Genomic DNA, 22,174 nt, shown 5'->3' with positions numbered 1-22,174 from the left:
TTCATTGATCACAGAGAATCCGTTAATACATCCTGCCCCACCATGAGGAGTGAGTTGGTCACACAGGAATGTCACACAGAAGTAGGAAGAACATTTGGCTCTGTAGGGAGGCACATAACATCCTGGCTCCCTCTTCCGCATCTGGGGAGCAGAACACTATGAAAAGACAAGGTGTCGAGAATAGTTGCTGTCTTGCCGGAGACAATGTTTATATTTCAATCCTATTTCAGGGGTATTGGAGAGATGGCTCAGTGGTTAGGAGCACTGGCTGCTCTTCCAAAGGACTTGGGTTCAATGCCCAGCACCCACATAGCAGCTCACAACTGTCTGTATCTCCAGTTCCAGGGGATCTGACACCCTCATGCAGACATACATGAAGGCAAAACACCAGTGCACATTAAATAAATAAACTCTTTAAATCCTATTTCTGTAAAAGTTTGTCTGTGCGTGTGCACACATGCATGCTCATGCATGTGTGTATGTATGGTCTATCCTTCCACGTAAACACATGCTGTGTTTAAGGATTTGTACACTCTTGTTTTTGCATTCAAATGTCAATATGGTTAGGCAGAGGGCCACGACTGATGAGATCCTTTGTGGTCAGAGTGGACTTCTGTTGGGAAGCACAGGTTACATGTAAACAGCAACAGCAATCTCCGGATAAGTTGATTCCAGATGTGAAAGTATTTTGCAAAAGAGAGGAACAGAGCCTGTCACTGTCACTTTAGAGAAGCTGTTTGAAGATGCTCCATTGCTTTCCGCTCTTCCTTTCTACTTCCCCAGCCAGCTCTGAGGTTTTCTTTCTTTGACAAAGACAATGCCCCTTGCTACGTGTGCAGGTCAGTTTCTTCTGCCTGTGACAAAATACCTCAGAAGAACATTTTGTTTTCCTTTTGCATTGTGTTTTGAGACAGGGTCTCATTTTTGTAGCCCGTGCTGTCCTGGAACTCATTGTGTAGCCCAGGTTGCTCTTGCACTTGTAACAATCCCCCTGTCTCAGACAGATAAACAAGTTTAAAGTGGAAAGGCTACTAGGTTTGGCTTGTGCTTTCAGAAGCTGTGGTCCACGTTAGTCCCGTTGTGGCATCTGGCAGAATACCTGGGGAAAGTGGCCTGATTGCCTCAGGGCAACTGGGGAGCAAAGATAAGCAAGAGGACCAAGCTCCCATTGTCCCCTCCAAAGCATCCTCCCAATATCCCAATTTCTTTCCCCTAGGCTCACCTCCTAAGGTTCCTGTCACTGTTCACTAGTGCCAGAGGCTGGGGACCAAACCTTCAACACATGGGCCTTTGGAGGACACTCAGCTGGGCTGTGACTTGTGTCTTCTCCCCTTGACTACACTAAATGCTTCAGTCCACCCTCTCCTGAATTTGCCTCACTGTGCTCAGATGAGAGCAGGGACTTCCTTTTGTCCACTTGGCATCTTGGGGCACATTGTTCTGTTACCCTCAGACTTCATGTATTTCATACGTGACAATTCATAAATTACATCCTGTGTATTTGTTTACTGATAGAATTGGGGTCTGAGTCAGGAGTACATAGCATAGGCCGGCAGAATCCTGTCGTTTGTAATATTTGTGAAATAAATGAATGTATGTATATGTATGTGTTTTGACTTATGCAATTAAGTTATTTAAAGATACCATAAAGCCCCATGTGGTGGTGCATGCCCATCATCCCACCACTCAGGAGCTGGTGGCAGAAAGAGTGTGAATTGAAGGCAAATCTGAGCTATGTAGTCTCAGAAAAGGAAGGGCTGGGAATGTAGCTAAGAGTGCTTGCCTGGTCTGCACAAGGTCCTGGGTGTGCCCTACACCACTGGGGGGCGGGGACGACAGAGGGAGGGCATTAACTTTGGAACAAAGAACACTTTCCTATGCACGCACCCTTAATCACAGCACTCTGGTAGAGGCAGACAGATCCTTGAGTTCAAGGCCAACCTGGTCTACAGAGCAAGTTCCAGGACAGCCGGAGCTACACAGAGAAACCCTGTCTTGGGGGTGGGGGACGACGACTGTTTCTAAGGAAACCATTGAAAAGAGTCCTTAAAAACTGTGACAAAGATGCTGGAGGGTAGCTCTTCACAGCTGGCCACTTCTGGTGGGGGTGCGGTGGGGAGGGGGAGGCCATTGGGAGCTTGACCATGCTACAGTGAGTGTCTGGGGGAGGACACAAGGATGGGAGGGTGGACCCTGGAGGAAAGAGAAACAAGTGTGATTGTTTCTCTTTCCTCCAGGAAATACTTTGGAAGTGGGGACTTGGAGCAGAGGCCGGAAAGCTTGCCTCCTGGCGTGCTCGGCTGCTCAGTCCTTGGTACCACAAAAAAGAACAAAATGTTTTCGATACTAAGTGCTGGAAATTGTTGGGAGTAGCCAGTATTAAAATCAAACTATGAGGCAGAGGCAGGCTGATCTCTGTGAGTTCGAGACCAGCCTGGTCTACAAGAGCTAGTTCCAGGACAGGCTCCAAAACCACAAAGAAACCCTGTCTCAAAAAACCAATAAATAAATAAATAAATAAAATAAAATTACGGCAACTGTCTTATAGATTGTGGGTTGGTTATTCTTTTATCTGTGGGATCAAGCAAATACTCCTATTTATTATTTAGTATTTTTTAGACTTATAAAGCCATATTGTTTCAAGGGCATCCCTCCAAAGACATTAATATTGATTAATCAGGATCCAAATCCATTCTATCTATAAGTCTTGGCCTTTGATGGAACCTAAATATTGACTCCTTGCCCTTTAGATCCGCACCTGGCACCCAAAAGTGGTCCTTACCCCGGCTGACGAAAGAACAGCTCTCACCTCAAAGGAATAAAAGACAAGGTTTATTCTGGAGTATTTATGAGTGACTGTGGCCATGGGACCCCAATTTAGGCTGCCCCAAGTTTCGTGTTCTCACGTGGAAACAGTCCCGTGAAATTTTACAGTGCTATAGAACAAAGAAAGTAGTAATTCTAAGCAAGGTGAAAATACATCAGAGAGGCAGACGCAGCAGCGAGTGCTTTCCTACAGGGCCGAGATGCTATCTGATGACATTATTAGCTTTGGGGTTGGCGGAAGCTAGTGGCCTGCTAAATTAATAGATTCCAAAAGTTGTTGTTTTTTTTTAAATCTCTTTGTCACAAGATGTTAGTTCTGACACAGGAGGGCAAGGAATTTAGCCCATGATAAGGCAATTAGGCCCTGGACCTCAACATTCCAATCTCTCTGCAGTATTGAAGTTCTTCTGGGTCCATCAGTCTTTGTAGACACAGCCCCTTTGTATAAGCCAAGCTCTCTCTGCCCACGTTCCTTCCTTCTTGGAATTTTCCTCTACGCAGGAGAGTCATAGGGGTATCGCAGTCTTGTTTTGGGATAGCCAGGATCCAGGCGGCAGACTTGAGGGCTGGAAATGGAAGCTTGGGCACTGGCATGTCTTGAAGGAAGGGGGCTGTGCTGCTGGGGGAGACAAAGCGATAGGAAGGAGAAGCATCTCACAGAGCAGTCCCCCAGAGAACTCAGAGATCCGCCTGCCTCTGCCTCCCAAATGCGCCACCACCGCCTGGCAGAGAGGTTTTCTGTTTTAAAGGCTCTATGTGTTAGGTTTCTGCTGCTGTGATAAAAGACTCACCAAAACCAACTTGGAGAGTAATGGGTTTATTTGGCTTACAGGTCACACCTCCTCCTCCTCCTTTTCCTCCTTCCCCTCCTCCTTCCCTCTTCCTCTTCTTTTTCTTCTTTGTGTTAAACCTCAGGTATGCTTGGCATGCGCTCTTCTGTTGAATGCCCCTTCTTTCGGATTTGAAAACGAAATTCTTTTTTTTTTAAGATTTATTTATTATGTATACAGCATTCTGCCTGCATGTATGTCTGCACACCAGAAAAGAGCACCAGATTTTATCATAGATGGTTGTGAGCCACCATGTAGTTGCTGGGAACTGAACTCAGGACCTCTGGAAAAGCAGTCAGTGCTCTTAACCTCTGAGCCATCTCTCCAACCCCCGAAAACGAAATTCTTAAATGTTTACTTATTTGCCAGGTTTCACACTGTATGTAACTTAAGCTTTCTTGGAATTCACTGGGGAGCCCAGGCGAACCCAAGCTCATAGGAATCCTCCTGCTTCAGCCTTCCAAGTACTAGGATTACAGTTAGAGACCACCAGGCTTGGTTGAAAAATTAGACTCTAAAAAAAAAGAAAGAAAGAAAGAAAAGAAAAATTAGACTTTAATCAGCCTAATATACTATTCCTGGATTGGAGCTTGGCCACATGTGGAGACGAGGAGGAGAGAGGCTGATGCAAATCTATATTTAACTTCAGGTTCTTTTGAAGTTCCCTGCTCTGGAGATTGAAAATGTAGCTGATTTAACTTGTCTCTCTGTTCATTACCTTTTCTTAGTCAAAAGCCATAATAATGCTTAGATATAACTGGAATATTGGAGCTCATTGCAGAGATGCCAGTGAGCAGAGATAGGAACTGACTTTTCAAAGATTTATTTTATGTGCACAAATGATTTGCTTGTATGTGCATTGTGTGTGTGCCTGGTTCTTGTAGAACTCAGAAGAATGGACCCTAAGAGAGACATGCGTAGATCTAATCTACATGGGTAGTAGAAAAAGACCAGATCTCCTGAGTAAACTGGGAGCATGAGGACCTTGGGAGAGGGTTGAAGGGGAGGGGAAAGGCAGGGAGGGGAGCAGAGAAAAATGTAGAGCTCAATGAAAATAAAAATAAAAAAACTCAGAAGAATATGCCAGATCCCCTAGAAACTGGAGTTATAGATGGTTGTGGGCTGCCACGTGGGTGCTGGGACCAAAACCCAGATTAAAGTGCCTTTAATCACTGAGCTATCTCCAGCCGCAGAATTGGTTTTTTTAAAAACTGCTCTTTATTCAGCAAACCTGTATCTGAGAAGACAGTGGATTGACCTCCTAAAGACCTGTCTTCCTTCAACTCCAGGCAGAGATCCTGTAAGGGGAAGTGAGTGGGGACAAAGGCAGTCAGTCATTCTGGGACTGAGGCTCGCTCCTCGGGTCCAGCTCTCAATGACTTTGCCCCCAGTTTGTCTGCTTCCTGTCATCATCCCTTGCACCTTTCCCGGTTCTGAGGATGCTTGCATGGTCAGGTCAGCCTGTGCGGGTACCAACCTTGTATTCTTGCAGGGACATCCAGGCTGGGGTTTAACTCAGACAGATGTGTGTACAAAGTGAGACATGACATGTACATTCTGATTCCTTTTTCCAGTATGGAGTACAAGTATGTCTGCAATACAGAATATGAACGTTCCCCCATCATAAGGTTCTAGGTTATATTCACTCTGTAGCACTAACCAGCCAGCCAACCAAAAAGATCCATATTAAGACTCCCTTCAATCCCCACCCCCAGACTGTGGGTTTCAAGGTAGGGACTATGTCTGCTTATAGTTCAGGTCAAGTGCTTGGCAGTTGTATGGCACCCGGAAAGCAGTTACAATTGTTCAATTTATTGTAACCGCTAGGTCCCAGGTGTAACTCCCAGGTTTTCACAAGTGTATAAGGTAACAAGAATTAGCCTTTGTTTTCCCCTAGCTTGTCGTTTGCCTTTTAATTTGAAGACATTTACAAGCCTGACTTTCCATGTGTAGCCCAATAAATCTGGGATTTGATTTTGTGTGTGGTTTCATTAATTACTTCTGAGTTGGACTGACATCCTTCTCACAGAGCGCTGACAGATTCTGTTTCTTCTAGACTGCTTTCTCCCCATGGCTTGATTTTTAGTATTTAGCCATCGGATCCATCTGGAATGTCTTTTTGTATATACTCTGAGGTAAGAGTTTATGCCAATCAGTTTTTCCATTGCTAACCAATATTCTCCATGCTTCTACTAAGCAACCATCCCTTTCTATGTCTTAACAGCTTTATTATACAGCAAATGCTTACATCTGGAAGTCTCCTTTCCTGGGCTTTCTGCTGGTTTAAAGAATAAAGATATTATTTTTGCATAAATGTGTTGTGCTGGCTAGTTTTATGTCACCTTGACACAAGCTAGAGTCATCAGAGAGGAGGAACCTCAACTGAGAAAATGCCTCCATAAAGTCTGAATGTAGGCAAGCCTGTAGGGCATTTGCTTAATTAGTGATTGATGGAGGAGGACCCAGACCATTGTGGGTGGTGCCATCCCTGGGCTGGTAGTTCGAGGTTTTATAAGTAAGCAGGCTAAGCAAGCCAAGAGGAACAAGCTAGTAAGCTACACTCCTCCAAGGCCTCTGTATCAGCTCCTGCCTCCAGGTTCTTGCCCTGACTTTCTCTGATGATGAACAGTGATATGGAAATGTAAGACTAATAAATATTTTCCTCCCCAAGTTGCTTTGGTCATGTTATTTCATCACAGCTATAGTAACCCTAACTGTGTATCATTATCCCTCTCTGGAACATGTTTGTGTGGGTGTATGTGGTGTGTGTAGTGCACCTGCATATGATTGCACATCTGTGTGGAGGCCAGAGGCCCAGAATAAATCTCTTCCTCTATCACTCTTTCTTCCTTTTTGTGTCAGTCTAACTGCATCTGAATCTCATTGATTTGGCTAGGCTTGCTGCTCAGTGAGCTCTGGGGATCCACTCGGCAGTATGCCCAGGTCTTGGGGTTACAGACTGTGTCTTCCATGTCTACCTTTCTATTCCTGGTTGCTGGGGAATCTGCACTCAGGGGTTCATGCTTGTGTATCAGGCCCTCTGCCTGCGGAGCCATCTCTCTAGCTCCTGTCATAATATCTGTGTGTGTGTATGTATGTGATGTGTATGTGATATGATGTGTGTATGTGTATGAGTATGTGATGTGATATGTTTGTACGTGTGAGTATGTGATGTGATGTGTATGTCTGTATGTACTGTGTGTGCATATGTGAGTATGTGATGTATGCATTGATGTGATGTGTTTGTGAGTATGTGATATGATGTGTGTATGTGATGTGATGTGTGTGATGTGTGTATGTGATGTGTATGTTATGTGATGCATATGTGTGTGAGGGCATATGATGTTTGTGTATGTGTGGGTATATGGTGTTTGTGTATGTGAGTGTGTGATGTGTGTGTCTGTGTGTGGTGTATGCTCATGTGTGTATGTGTATGGGATGCATGTGCCCTCGGGCCCAAGGAGGACATCAAGGGTCTTGCTCTAGTACCTCTGCTTCATTCCTTTAAGATAGTCTCTCACGGAATCTGGACCTGGCATTTAAAACATGAAGCTGGAGAGACAGCCCACTTTCTTAGTGTGTACTTTATTCAAGAGGAAGCTGAGTTCTGGCTGGGGATATAGCTCTGTGGTAGAGGGCTTGCCTAGCATGTTAGAAGCCCCATCACTGGAGGGAAGAATGGAGGGAGATATGGGGGAGAGAGGGGAGAGAGAGAACAGAGAATATTCGGAGAGAAGAGAGAGGGGGAGGGACAGGAGACAGGGGAAAAAGGGGGGAGAGAGAGAGGCGGAGGAAGAGAGAGAGAATGGAGGGAGGGAAGAAGAAGGAGAGAGAGATCTAATAAACCCAAGGGGACAAGGTGCTACCCCGGTAAGGATAATTCTGATTAGTCTTGTGGGATTATGCTCTGTCTAGGAGTACTGCAGCAGTGTCTGCAGGACAGACACAGCCTATCTATTGGACTAGGAGCTGTTTCTAAGTCTGATGGTCATTTTCTATAATAAATAGATCTTTGTGTTTCTTTTTTTTTTTTGCCTCTTTTAAACTTAGGGTTTGTGGAAGGCTTAAGGCTACTGTTTGGGTTATTTTCCTCACTTGGAATAAACAGACTGACCTAGTTATGTTTATGTCTTTGCTATTTAAGGGCTGCTTCTTGTATCCCATGGTAGTAAACTAAAGTGAGCTCTCTTCTTTTTTTTTAAATAATTTATTTTTATTTTACGTACTTTGATGTTTTGCCTGCATGTATGTCTGTGTGAGGGTGTCAGAAACCGTAGGAACTGGAGTTACAAACAGGTGTGTGCTGCCACGTGAGTGCTGGGAATTAAACCTAGGTCCCCTGGAAGAGCAGACAGTGCTCTCAACCGCTGAGCCATCTCTCCAGCCCCTAAAGGGAACTTTTTATGGGGTCTCTAAACAGAGCCGGGAAGTGTGACAGCAATGAGTGGGAACATCATAGACCCCCAACATGGCTGGTTCTTTAATGACACTAGTTGTTGCAAACATCATAAAATAGGTGTCGTCTTCTCCAGATTCTCTGAAAACTAACAAGCACACAGAGATAGTTCCAGTACTCGGAAGACAGAGGCAAGAGAATAAGTTCATACCAACCAGGGCCAGCCACATAGCGAGACTGTCTGAAAAACAAACACATTTAAGAAGGAATTTCTCTGATGTAATTTTAAGTGTGAATAGGCAGCACACATTCCTTGACTTGGGTGTGGCTGGACGGCGAGAAGAAGATTGCAGGGACAACAGGTCACAGGTGATAGGATAGCGTCGACCTCCCAAGACTAAGATGCTAACCTAAGTCGGGACCCTCGAGATAAGACTACGATGATAATAAAGTTACAAGCTGTCCAGTGCTCTTATGGTCAATGCTGTACAGGCATTGGCAGAAACTCTGTGCGGGGACTGTGGGAGGACAGCAAAGTACGGGGGTTGGCCACTGGCTTCCTGCTAGCAATGGCACTCAATTGTTCTGTAGACCAGGCTGGCCTCGAACCCAGAGATCCGCCTGCCTCTGCCTTCCTCTGAGTGCTGGGATTAAAGGTGCGAGCCACCACCGCCTGGCACGATGATAGTTCTTCATAATAGCCACATCTTCCCAGCTATGACTTTGTAAGCTGTCCTGGTAAGGAGGGAGCAGGCAGAACCCTTGCTGAGGTGGAACAGTGGCCAGTGGGCACCCCACATACTTTTCTATAGTACGGTTGGGAGGCCAGTCTGCTTCCTCCCAGCATAGAGAACAAGGACGACCAAGTTCTGAGAGTGGAGTTGCATACTGGTACCTGCCTGCCCCGCCTGTGACTTCTGGCTGGCAGTTGGCCTTCTTGCCTTCAGTTACCCTGTCCCCAAAGAGAATAACTCTCATCCCATATACCTGACAGGAGGGATTGTGAGGACTGATGAAATCGCTTGATTAGAAGAGCCGCATTGATAGATGGCACTGTCATTACCCTAGGGACATTCTGTGCTTGAGTGTGCAAGGGGGAAAAAGCCGACAGCTGAGGGTGTTGAGCTTGTCCAATGTGGGGAGAGAGTTGTCAGCAGTCAGGTTGTAGAATCCGCCAAGGAAATTCCTCCATCTCTTGAAAGCTTATCCAGTGGAGATAGGAGATACTCTACCTAGGCCCTGCTGAGGCCCTAAGCATCGTTGCCAGATGCTGTTTTAGTTTGTAGCATCCTGAACCTTTCCTAAGGGATTTTGAGAAGTCTAGCAATTTAGCTTGCATCATCAATCTGGAGGTTAATTTATTTCATTTTATTTTTTTGAACTTTTTACAGTGCTGGGTATTGAACTCAGGGCTTTGAGCATCCTGGGCAAGTGCCCTACCATTGAGCTACATTCTCAGCTCTCATTCTGGCATTTAATCTTGGTTGAGTTAGGCACATATTTTGCTCATCAAAAAAAAATTTTAAGATATTTTTACATATGTGTATGACCATGTATCTGTGTGAAAGGGCCTGGAGAGGCCCAGAGAGGGCATCAGATCCCCGGAGCTAGAGTTATAAGAGGCTGCAGCTAGGGTTTCTATTGCTGCGATGAAACACTATACCTGAAAAGCAAGTTGGGGAGGAAAAAGTTTATTTGGCTTACACTCCATATCACTGGTCACCAGTGAAGGAAGTCAGGACAGGAACTCAAGCAGATTGGAGTCTGGAGGCAGGAGCCATGGAGGGGTGCTGCTTACTGGCTTGTCCCCACGGCTTACTCAGCTTGCTTTCTTACAGAACCCAGGGCCAGCAGTGTTGGGGTCTGGTGCTAGCCCAAACTATCAATTATTTCTCTTGACCAGACCTCAACATAAACTCTCTCTCTGGACTGGCATGGAGGTGCGGAAATAAAGACACAACTCACATGGCTTTATTGGGAGAGAGATTCTCAGTGATCCCTCATGAAGTCCTGAGTTCACATCCTGAAGAATTTCTTTTGTTTTATTCTTCAAACAGCCTTTATACCAAAACTTAACTTAGGGGAAATGCATTAGCATTCTGTCTCCTAGGTAACCAGGTGAATGGCTTTTTGTCCCGTCCACATCAACCTGTCTGCTGTGTATGTTAGCTGTCACTTAGGTTTGAATTAACATCTCTATCAGGCATCCTCCAAATTACAAAGGAGCAAAACAACATCCTGACCCTTTGTTAGGGCAGTGACAGCCTGTCTGCAGGGCTATGGGACCACCGCAGGTGGGACCTATGGCTTCAGAGCCTGGCTGCCACACCATATAGAAATATGGACCCACACAGCAGCCCAGGGATGGCGCCTCCCACCATGAGCTGAGCTCTCCCCCATCAATCACTAATTAAGAAAACTTACAGGCTTGTCTACAGCCAGATCTTATGGGGGTTCCCTCCTCTCAGATGACTATAGGTACCTATAGTATGTCAAGTTGACGTAAAACTAGTCAGCACGACTCCCTACATGGGTGCTAGAAACCAAATTTGCATCTTCTGGAAGAACAGAAAGTGCTCTTAACTGCCGAGCCATCTTGGCAACCACTAAATTCTTAAACTAGTGAGATGTGGTGTATTCCTACCACCCTAGCACTCTGAAGGCTGAGGCAGGAGGACTGCCTTGAGTTCAGGCCAGCCTGAGGTACAGTGTGAGATTGTCTCATTCCCCTTACCAAATAAAAATTACGTGGATGTTGTACAATAGACATAAAGCTGGGGGCGGAGGTGGTCCACGCCTTTAATCCTAGCACTCAATTGACAGAGGCAGGAGGAGCTCTGTGAGTTCGAGGCCAGCCTGGTCTACATAGCAAGCTCCAGGCTGGTCAGGGTTATGTAGTATCTTTAATTAAGGTTTTTATTGCTGTGCAGAGACACCATGACCACAGCAACTCTTATAAAGAAACCATTTAATTGGGGTGGCTGGCTTACAGTTTCTGAGGTTCAGTCCATTATCATCATGGTGGGGAGCATGGCAGCGTGCAGGAAGATGCTGGAGCTGAGAGTCCTGCATCTTAACTCAGAGACAGCGGGAGATGGGCTGTCACACTGAGTGAAGCTTGAGAAGATCACAAGGTCCGCCCCCTTGGTGATGCACTTCCTCCAACAAGGCCACACCCCCTCACAGTGCCACTCCGTGTGAGGGCCATTTTCTTTCAAGCCACCACACAAAGGGAGGCCTGGAGTTCTCCAGTGTCACCCTGTCCTGCTCTCTCCTTGTCTCTCTCTCTCTCTCTCTCTCTCTCTCTCTCTCTCTCTCTCTCTCTTTTTTGGTTTTTCGAGACAGGGTTTCTCTGTGGAGCCTGTCCTGGAACTAGCTCTTGTAGACCAGGCTGGTCTCGAACTCACAGAGATCCGCCTGCCTCTGCCTCCCGAGTGCTGGGATTAAAGGCATGCGCCACCACTGCCTGGCATCTCCTTGTCTCTTTGGTGTTCGCTTTGCCTCATGGAAATGCCTTCTTGTGTCCATGGGTGGTCAAAATTTGTTTGTTTTTGGTTTTGATTTTAAAGCAGTCTGGACATTCTGTTCCTTCAGTGTAGTTATGTTTCCCAAGTGCCAGGGTTATTCACATCCTCGTGACTTACTGATCAAGTGGACTGAAAGAACCAAGTGAGCACTGATTTGAATCTTGCTTCTGTGAGAGGAGCTATTATCTTTTCTAGGCAGTTCCGTGGCAGAGAATAGACAATTTCTTGGGTCTCTTCAGTCTCGAGTCCTTTAATCCAGGCCTCCCAAGTTGCTTCCGAATGATCTGTGGTCTTTCTAAATGGAGTCATGACTACTGTGTTCCAAAGCATGGGTACTCCTCTTTGCCTGTTCAGGTTCTATGGAACAAGAGAATGCACACATGGCTTTGGTCAGTCCTTCAGCTGCACCCGATCTCAACAGTTTACGTGAGAGAGAACAGTCATGATATTGAAAGATATCTTTTAGAATCCGATATTTGGGTGTTACATGGAAGATGGGCAACGGGGCTGGAGCTCCCAGCTATGCCCTTTGATAAGCTGGGTGGGCTCTTGTGTTCGCCACCATCGCCCGGCTGTGACTCTTGTTAAATATGGAAGACTTCATTTAAGGGGCGACTCTGCTAGGATCTTGAAAAGTAGAGATCTGGTTTAAGCCCAAACACAAAGACAAGTATTTATAGGCAGGATCTGCATTGAGGTGGAGCGGGGTGGTGGTGTCACTGACTTGAAAAAGTACTAAATTAGTCGGGCGGTGGTGGCACACGCCTTTAATCCCAGCACTCGGGAGGCAGAGGCAGGCGGATCTCTGTGAGTTCAAGACCAGCCTGGTCTATAAGAGCTAGTTCCAGGACAGGCTCCAAAACCACAGAGAAACCCTGTCTCGAAAAAAACCAAAAAAAAAAAAAAAAAAAGAAAAAAGAAAAAAAGAAAAATTACTAAATTACTAAGAGGAAGTTCTGGGGGCGCGTGATGGTTCTGGCTAAACCGACTTGACAAGATTCTTAAGAAAGGCACGCCAGTGTGAGAGGGTGGAGAGACTCACTAAACTGAACCTGCAGGATTCCAGATAAAACTTGATTCTAGGAGAACAAAGGCGGCTTAAGGTGGAGGCTACCTGGGGCTTAGCGGAGGCTAACGAGAATTAGGGCCAGCAGAGTCTTAGGCATCGGAATTTGTTTACTCGGTTCATTTTCAGATGGATTTGTTTACGTGTATGTGTGCTTTGCCTGCGTGCATGCATGTATACCACTTGTGCCCTTGTGGGCCAGAAGAGGGTGTCAGGTATCTAGAACTGGAATGAAGGGTGGATGGATGTAGCCTTGTGGGTGGTGGGAACTGAACCTGGGTCCCCTGCAACAGCAATTAGTTCTTTGAACCGCCAAGCTCTCTCTCCAGCCCCTACTCAGTTCGTTTAACTTTTACTAAGGAGACCCACACTGCAGACCCCTCTGTAGCCTGGCTTGCTCTGTCATGCTTGGTCTGGCCTTCATTTGTGGGATGCTTTGAAGGAGTTATTTTTGTCAGCAGGAATTGAATCCAGAGCCCCATTAACGCTACGCGCTATTCCACAGAGCTACGTCTCCAGCTCCAAGGGATTATGTTTTAGATTTTCATGTTATCCTGGCCCATAGCTTCTGGGAAAGGTACGAAGCTGTGGAAAAGAATAAAGAGCCCTTTCTCAGCTGAAGGTCATTTCCAAAACAAATAGGTTTCTTGACTACTCAGTTATATATTTGCGGACATTCTGCTCAGGGCGGCGGCGGAGGGCAGCTACCATGGTCTGCCTTTTCTAGAATTTTGGGGAAATGGACATATCAAACTTATTCAGCTTCTGTGATATATAATCCCTAAAGACTATGGAGCAAGTTACTTTGTTGTTGTTTACTCTGACTGACTTGAATAAGATGGGCATTTTGGAAACTTGGGTGTGTGCTCCTCTTTTCTCAAGCTGTGGCTGCACAGCCACCCTTTCTCACTCTGGGCCACCCCTGGAGCTGGTTCTGTTCTTTGCTCCTTCAAGACATAGCTTCCCTAGGAGCTTAGTCAAACTGGGAAAGACAAATGAAAACTAGTATGTTTATTTATATAATTTATTGACCATTGTTGTGTGTGTTCACTTGTCTTAAGTTTCTGGAAAGACAAAAATATTATCATAAATATGACATGGTCTCTGACCTTTGGAATTTTATAGCTCAAATATAGGATGCATGGGTGTAAATAAACGTGTTGCACGTGCTGTGCTAAGTGTAGGGTGACCTTACACCCTTTACACCCTGAGACAGGCTTGGCTTATGCCTGTCGTCCTGGTGTCCTCCTGAGAATGCTCCTTTTCACTTTTACAACTAAGGCCACAGCCATGATCTCAGGTACACAAGGGTAGGGAGCACAGAGGTACTTTCCCACGGGGTGCCACTGAGCTGACTGAGGAGAGGTTTGGCTAGCCAAGGTCAGGGATCTTGGGGGAACTTGGGATTCAGGCAGGAGAAGAGGTGTAGTTCAGGAACGCAGAAAGCTCTGCAGACAGAGAGAAACCGGTTGTTCTGGGAGCAAGAGCAGTGGTTGGCCTGAGTTAGATGTCGTTTGCCAAGTTTACAGTCTTGAAAGTTCCTCAAGGACAGTATAAACACATACAACTGTCTAGACACCACTGAACCCCTCCTCCTTGCTTCAGGATAGGGATGGAATTCAGGATCTTGTGTGGGCCAGGTCTTGTGCGCTCCCTCTGAGCTAGCTAGATCCCCAGAGTGAATTTTTGTTTTTACAATCTCCTAGGTGTTCTTGGGCATATAAAAGTTAGATCTAGGTCCCTGCTGATGGTGCCTAGGGAAGCAGGATCTTTTAAAATGTATTTTTATTTTATGTGCATTAATTACTGTTTTGCCTGCCTGTATGTCTGTATGTCAGGTCTTAAGAGTTAAGAATTGTTAGTAGCCATGCGGGTGTTGGGGCTTGAACCCAGGTCCTCGAGAAGAGCAGTCAGAGCTCTTAACCTCTGAGCCATCTCTTCAGCCTGGAAACTGAGGTTCTAAGATGTTAGGGAGTGCAGGAACTATGCACATCACATATGGAGAGAAGGGAAGAAGATTCTAGCACTATTGAAGAAGAATGATCAAAACCAAGTGCTGACTCACATGGGGATTATATTCAGGCCACGGGATACGTGTATCAAACCGAGAAATCTAAGGGATTTCTAACCTGGAGATTTATTTGGTGATCATAAACCCAAGACACCAACCGCTGGATAGTGTTGGCATAGTTCTTGTAGACCTGAAACAAAATGACTTCTGCCCCTATTTTTTTTTTTTTTTAAGTCTTACGCCACTCTTTCTTGACAGTCCTGTTTATCTCTGGCAAGAAGCAGTAACAGATTCCAAAGCATCCTCCTGCCTTTTCATTACGGTGGGATACCTGCCAAGCCTTATCTTACATGTTTGCTTTGTTATGGAGTATGTAAGACCTTTCTGATTCATCAGCAGTATACTTGGTGCCAACTCCGTTCAGGAGATCATCGGTGTCCTACAAGTGTTAGCGTGACCCTGTCCTGAATTTTGGAGGCGCACTCTCTGTGGGAATTGTAGCCACATCACAGATTCCCCGAGACTCAGAAATGACAGCAGCACAAGAAACACATTATTGACGCATCAAGAGACTCAAGCTTTGGCGTTAGAGGCAACGGGTTCACTAAGAGAGAGGGCCTGGGGCAGTCCCTTCGTTGAATCTTTCAAAGATGAAGGAAAAAAACTCTTCTTTTCGCCTACAAAGATAAAAAGATTTTATCCTGAAGGCTGCGGTCACCAGGCCTGCTGGCTTCGTACCGGAGCGGGAAATGACATCAGTAACCGAAGACCTAGATTATATGAAGAAACCCTTAAAGTTCTGAAAAGGATGGACAACGGGAAACCGCTCAGGCTGTCTTGTCAGGGGGTAATTTTATGTCCTCTATCCCAGGCTTGGCCACTCCAGAGCCTCCGTGAGTGTGGTTTGGTGCTGGCAAGGCATCTTCAATTCTTATGTTGGCTAGGGGAGCCTCCCAAATCCTGGGAGTAACGGGGATGGAGATGAGTAGTGTCAGGGAGCGGGCACAACACAGGTTCCGAGTTTTTTTTTTCTTTTTGTTTTTAAATGAAGGGCTTAACTTCTGTACGGTCCAGCGTCAGCCACGCCATTAAGTCGTAGCGGCAGGAAGAACAGATAAAAGGGGGAAGAGGAAAGGCGCAGCAGCGCGCACACGCTCGGAAACGGACGTCGGCGGCGCGCGGCGCGGCGAGCTGCAGGCGCCGGTCCCCGCGGGGGGAAGAGGGCGAGCGGGCGCGATCGGCCGGGCGGTCGGGCAGCCCCTGCCGGAGGGAGGCCGGGCGCGACCAGCGCGGCGGGGGGAGCGCGCCCCAAAGCCTTCCCAGCCGTCGCCCCCGCGCGCCGCGCCAGTAGTTCGGTCCGAGGGGGCGGCTCCAGGGGCGCGGCTCCGCGGTGGCCCAGGCTGCTCTAGGCGGGAGCCGACCCCAGAGCCAAGCCGCGGGGGGAGGGAGGGAGGGAGAGAGGGAGGAGACTGGCGGGCGCGCGGGGGCGCGCGGGGGCGCGCGGGGGCGAGCGTGTGGCGCGGCGGCTCCGAGGAGCGGGGGCGAGCGGCGCTGCGGGCCGTGGGAGGAAGCGCTGCGCCCGGCCCGACGGCGCTCGCTCGTTGAGCCACATCCGCGGGTCGCCGGCGCCTGTCACAGCCCCTCCATTTTGAAGGAAGAAGGCCGCCGTTCCCACCGCCGGGGCGGCAGCTGAGCTCATGGCGTTCAGTCCCTGGCAGATCCTGTCGCCCGTGCAGTGGGCCAAGTGGACGTGGTCCGCGGTCCGCGGTGCGGGCGCGGGCGAGGAAGAAGCCGGAGGTCCCGAGGGTGACCCCGAGGAGGAGGAGGACTCGCAAGCCGAGACCAAATCTCTGAGTTTCAGGCAAGTACACCGCATCCCAGCCGGGATGCAGGCGCTCGCCATCCTCCCACCGCGGTCATGCTGTGTGCGCGCAACCGTGATGCCGGCTCTGGCTGCGTCTTGCCCGCAGCCGGGTCCCCGCTGTGCACCCGAAAGTTCGGGACGTTCTGTCTGCCCGTGTGCTTTTCGTCCCCTGTCTTCGCTGTGAGCTTTCTGAACCCGGCCCCGAATCGGCGGTCTCCCCATCCCGGTTTGCCTGGCTCGTTTTCTCCTAAGCGTCGACACCCCGGCTCCGACACAGCCACACCGGGTAGTGTCAGTTGATGAGGCCAGGTGGGATGTGTAGCTTTTATCCTGTGGACAGGAAATCGTCCTCCCCCTCCCCCGCATCCATCTGGGTCCCGCAGTGTCCGAAAATGCTGCCGTGGTAAGAGAGGATCGCGTGATGACAGGCCCCTGGCAGCTGGTGAGAAATGGTGGTCTCTGCTGAGCTGTCACACGTGTGATTGTCGAAGGCAGGTGACGGCATTTTCAGCCGCGAGTGACTTTGAGACAGGTAGAGGCCTACCAAGGAACAAGGAAGGCATGGTTAAGAATTGGCTTAGTTTGGACGCGGGGAGGAGGCGATATTCAATTTTAAGCCTCTGGAAAGGGGGTCAAGTACGAGGAGTTGATTTGAAGCTCCCCGTTTCGGGTGTGAAAGGCAAAGATGACCTCAAAAATAAGTGGTCCTGGTGAGGCGTTCCAGAGGACAGAAGAGATTTCGGGGAGCTAGGATGTTGGGCATCGCTGAAAAACTGCCGCAGCCTCTCCCTCAGCCGGGTTGAGGATTGATTGGTTGATTGTAAAGTTAGACGGAGGTGCTGGACTTGCACCGTTGTAAGTGCAGTTTAAAGGCAGTTGGAAATACCGTTGACCGTGGTAATGCCTCGTTTTTCCCCCCTGGCAGCTCGGATTCTGAAGGTAATTTTGAGACTCCTGAAGCGGAAACCCCAATCAGATCGCCTTCTTGTGGCTCACCTCTAGGATTGGCAGAACCTGAGGCCAAACCCCAAGGTAATAGCAACTTTAATTTTCTACTTCTTTGGTTTTAACTTTTAAAAGGGGGGGCATAAAAAGGGGTGCCTGTGCATCTCGAGGACCACTTGAGAGAAGTTAGGTTGTCTCCTTGCTCCAGAAGAGGCTGATTTGGAAGGCTTGTCCTTTTGTTTTGTAAAATAAACGTTTTGATGATTTGGTGATCCCAAGCTTCCTTCGTTCTCTGAAGAGAGATTATGCTTTTATCGACATTCCCAGCCATTCCTGCTCTCAACCGGGAATAAGTAAAAATCCGGTGAGTGATGGGTTGGGTTATGTTTAGATCTGGCTTCCCAGATTCCACAGTCTAGTTGTTTCTACAAGGGTGTGGCTAGACACAAAATTATAGGTAAGAGTTGATTTTTGAGTCAGGAATCTTAAGCAATTTCAAAATTGCTTGCCTTTCCTTCCCACCAAGGGCTGGTTGGGAGCCCTTCAGTGTGAACAACACATACCCTCCCCTGTCCCCCTAAAGCCCCATCTCATACACGCCCTTTAATTCTAGATGCCTCTGGCCCACTAAATTAATTGCAAAAAAAAAATTTTTTTTTTGAGACAGGATCTTAGATAGATAGCCCAGGCTAGCCTTGAAACTCACTAAGCTGAATATAACCTTGAACTGATTCTGGAATGATAGGCCCGTGTCGCCATGCTTGGTTTATTGTTACATAGTTTTGAATAAAATTTCATTTGCTCTAATCGGAATTAATTTGTTCCTTCAGTCAATAGAGGCCCTGTGATACAGAAGTTGAATCCCTGATTTCACTGAGCAACATTTTGGAGGGAGGAGAACCTTTTAAGCCATAAAAGCAAAATCTGTTGAGTTATGTTAAGTTCTGTGGAGAACGGCGGGGGTGGGGGTGGGGGTGGGGGTGGGGGCTGACCTATGGGTCTGGTTTAGGAGAACCTGATAGAGATGGTACCGTGAACAGACTCCTAAGGGGAGAGTCGAGGAAACAAGAGTTGTGTGTGTTTTGGGGAGAAGAACCTTTTCTGCAAAGGGAACGGTGTTTGCAGAGAAGCAGCCCCTAAGCATGGAGCCCTAGGGCCTAGAAAATCACGCATCCTGGAGGAGCAGGCCCAGAAGCCAGTGCTGCCCACGTGGAATGACTGGGATGCTAAGTAATAAGAGCTGAAGTCAGCAAGGCGAGAGGCAGGCCAGGCAATTATAATGATAGGTTTTCAGAGTGAGGTAGGAAGCGGCTGTAGGGTTTCTGAACAAAATACCATAAACTGAGGAGCTCAAAACCAGTTTACTCTCATAGTTGCCGAGAGCTGATCAGAATCGGAAGTCTGAAAGCCGAGTGTTGGCAGAGTCCTGCTCTTGAAGACTCAAGGAAAACTTTGTCTGTTCTAACTTCTGCCGCTTGTCAGTAGCCCTTGGGGTTTGGCTTGAGGCAATGTAATTCTTTGCTTTATCACACGGTGGGTTTCCCCTGAAAGTCTGTGTCTTCCTGTGGCCCTGCTATGAGGACTCAGGTCATTCAATTTATTACTCTCTCCAGACTAGTATGACCTCATTTTAACTTCATTGCACCTCTAAAGATACTATTTCCAAATAAGGGCACATTTCTGGTAAATTATATCTTTTAACATATCTTCTTGGGGACAGTTTAATTCATTGTTGCAAGGCTTTAACTCCTTGAGACAGGGCCTCAACTGTGTAGCTATGACTAGCCTGGAACTTGCTGTGTAGACCAAGTTGGCTTTGAGCTTGTTATGCCCAAATCCGTGGGTCCCCACAAAACCAACAAAGGAGACCGAGTCCCATATGTAAAAGCAAAGAGTCTTTATTTTAATCAAGTTTGCAAACTCGGTCTCTTTGCACGTCCAATATATTGGAATAAACGGAGAGCCCTAAGCTCAATTGGAATTGGGTTTTTCTAGTAGTAAAGGTAGGGGTGAGGGGGTTTCTGAAGTTCAGGACCTCTGATTGGCTGACATCTGTCTAGGGGTGTCCTGTTGAGGTGCCCTGGCAGGTGATCCCATCTACAGCATTTGGAATGCCAGGCATTTCCTTTGAATGTTCTGCTCTTGGGTGGGGGTCTCAGCCTGTGGTTCCTCTTGCTGCCTGGCTTTGTCTCAGGGTAAATTACTGAGACTCCAGACTCCCTTTTAATTCATCGATGGCCAAAGTCCCAGATGATAATGGTGGAAAGTAAAGAACTTCCTTTGGGTGACCTGCCCGGACTTAACTCATCATGGCTGGCCCCCCCATAAACTTAAGGGAGATTCATTTACCTCTGCATTCCAGGTATTGGGATTAAAGGTGTCAGCCACCACTTCAGGCATAGTTTTAATTTAAAAAAATTATTTTTTTTTCGCATTTATTATTTGGTGGTGGTAGGAGCATGTGCCACTGCCCGTGTGTAGAGTTTGGAGGGCAGCTATCAGGAATTGGTTCTGTCCTTCCACCATGCTGGTTGTAGGGACTGAATTTAGGTCTTCAAGTATAGCAGTAAATACTTCTATTCCCTGAGCCATCTTGCTGGCCCAGGTCTTTTGTTGTATATGAGATAAATAATAGTCTCCCTGTGTAGCCTAGGCTGGCCTTGAACTCATGAACTCTCAAGAGCTGGGTCTGACTTCCTTTTGACAAGGTTGTTTGCTTTATAGAGGAAGGGCTCTGGGGTGGATGTCCTTTGCATGTGGCTTCTCATCCCACTGCCTTTAACACCATCACCATATAGTGCCAGATGGAGGGGCTTTCAGTTTCCCGGTCTTGGAATGGGTTCTGACTCACTTAGGTCTATCCACAGTTTATGTAGCTTAGTGCGTGCTTCGTCACAAGTTGCCTGAGGAAGTCGAGTCTCTGGACTTGGTAGAGGGGTTAGATTTATTGCTATACCATCACTCTTTTTTTGCAGTTTGATTTTTTACTAGAAATTGTCATCTGCATGCTAGGTGTACAGTGCTGAGACTCAAAACAGCACCTTCGGCCTGCTCCGTGCTGTTACCAGGTCAGGACTCCTGGTTGGCATGGACTAGCGCGTGGCAGGGGGTGTGTGGCAGAGCTACACAGTTCCTGTGATGAAGGTACTGCCTGCCCCTATAGCTTCCTTGCAGATCGGGAGGGAGGACTAGAAGCTAGAAAGAACTATTTCTTCGACCTTATCAAATTTAAATAAAGCTCATAGGACAGACGTTAAGTAGCTGTTTGAAAGCCCCTTTGAATTGTCCTCAGCTCGGGCAGCCTTTCCTCAGCGTTCTACCAGTCTGCTCTTCTGATTCCTCTGCCAGATTCTCCGGTAAATGAATAGAGGCTGGGATTGGCTCTGCTCCCCGCTCCCAGCCACAGCCACTCAATTGTTTGGTCCTTCCCGGTCCAGTGACTCTCACACTCTTTCCTTCTGTATAAACGTTTTCTTCTTAGAGAGCCTGACATCAGCAGAGCTCGCCCGGGTAGTTCATGCTGCAGAGTGTGACTCTGGGGGAGGGAGGTGGCGTATAGGGTGGGAACCAACCCTACATATTGGGGACCCCCCCCAGTGTAAGGTCTTTAGAGAGTGGGTGACTCCTAAGACTGGTTGGTTAGTGTCTGGCCTTTTAAGGACCTCCTGGAGTTAGCTCAGCCTGTGGATCACCTTGTCAGGCATACAAAGTAGTTGTGAGAACACAGCAGAAGCACAGGTCTCGCTAAAGATGGTTTCACTGAGCAAAAGCTCTTTTTTTTTTAATGATTTATTTATTTTTGTGTGTGTATGTCTATGTGAGGGTGTTGGGTCCCCTGGGACTAGAGTAACAGACAGTTGTAACCTGCCATGTGGGTGCTGGGAATTGAACTCGGGTCCTCTGGAAGAGCAGCCTCCTGCTCCATCACCTGCCTCCTCGTTCTTTACATTTGAAGGGAAGTAGTACAGTTTTGCTTTTTATTGGAACTGTTTTAAGAATGTATGTAATTTTTTTAATGAGTCCTCTTAAGATGGTTTTATGCTAACAATTAACTAGTAGGTCAGGTTGTGGGTTTTTTCTTTTGTTTTGTTTTGTTTGTTTGTTTTTTAGGCACAGAAAAAAGTTGGCTTCTGAATATGTAATAAACTAACTGAAAGTTTTCTTGGAAATACCAAACTGGCAACTGTAAAATTTCCACTGGTAGTTCTGCATTTGCAGTCCGCTTTTCCCAAAGAAGGATGCTTAAGCTGGGTTTGCTTATTTTGTTTTGAATTAAATTGTTTATTTCTGAGACAGTGTTTCTCTGTGTAGCCCTGTCTGTAGACCTCTCTGGCCTTGAACTCACAGAGGTCCACTTGCCTCCGCAACCCCCTCCCCCCAGTGCTAGGATTAAAGGCACGCAGGTAGAACTTTGGTATTTAGATTAGAAACACCAAGCCATGCTCCAGGCTAAATTTGGTCACCTACCTTTTTTTTTTTTTTTTTTTTTTTTTTTTTTGACTCTCCAGGGACGGAAAGGTTTTAAAATTTTTAAGTAATTGAGCCACTTTTAATCTCAGCACTGGGGAGGCAGAGGCAGGCAGGTGTCTTAGTTCAAGGCTACAAGCTAGCCTGGTTTCCATAGTGAGTTCCAGGACAGTCAAAAACCAAAAAAAAAAAAAGAAAAAAAAATCCCCTCAAAAGTTAAATGGTTGAAAAAAAATTGTGGT

At 47.1% G+C, this 22,174-nt stretch overlaps 1 protein-coding gene across 10 annotated transcripts in view; it reads left to right on the top strand.

Annotated features, from left to right (window-relative positions):
• Window positions 1–22,174, top strand: part of Tacc1 (transforming acidic coiled-coil containing protein 1) — a 98,959-nt gene that overhangs the window by 31,620 nt on the left and 45,165 nt on the right. For 3 of the 10 annotated variants that reach the window (XR_012911846.1, XM_075986382.1, XM_075986381.1), the window contains exons 1-2: window positions 16,137–16,517; window positions 17,446–17,552. The exons of 3 other annotated variants lie outside the window; for them this stretch is intronic. Coding sequence is in view for 5 of the 7 variants with exons in the window: in XM_075986382.1 (XP_075842497.1) it covers window positions 16,354–16,517; window positions 17,446–17,552 (271 nt within the window). In the remaining 2 variants the exon portion in view is untranslated. Of the gene's footprint in view, window positions 1–16,136; window positions 16,518–17,445; window positions 17,553–22,174 lie in introns of those variants that run through there. 4 more of the 10 variants (XM_075986388.1, XM_075986384.1, XM_075986383.1 and 1 more) reach the window with 2 other exon arrangements.

The sequence above is a fragment of the Microtus pennsylvanicus genome, chromosome 9, assembly GCF_037038515.1.
Source record: "Microtus pennsylvanicus isolate mMicPen1 chromosome 9, mMicPen1.hap1, whole genome shotgun sequence".
In the NCBI taxonomy this organism is placed as follows: domain Eukaryota; kingdom Metazoa; phylum Chordata; class Mammalia; order Rodentia; family Cricetidae; genus Microtus; species Microtus pennsylvanicus.
The sequence above is the reverse complement of the archived record's forward strand: the minus strand, read 5'-3'. Positions and strand labels throughout refer to the sequence as shown.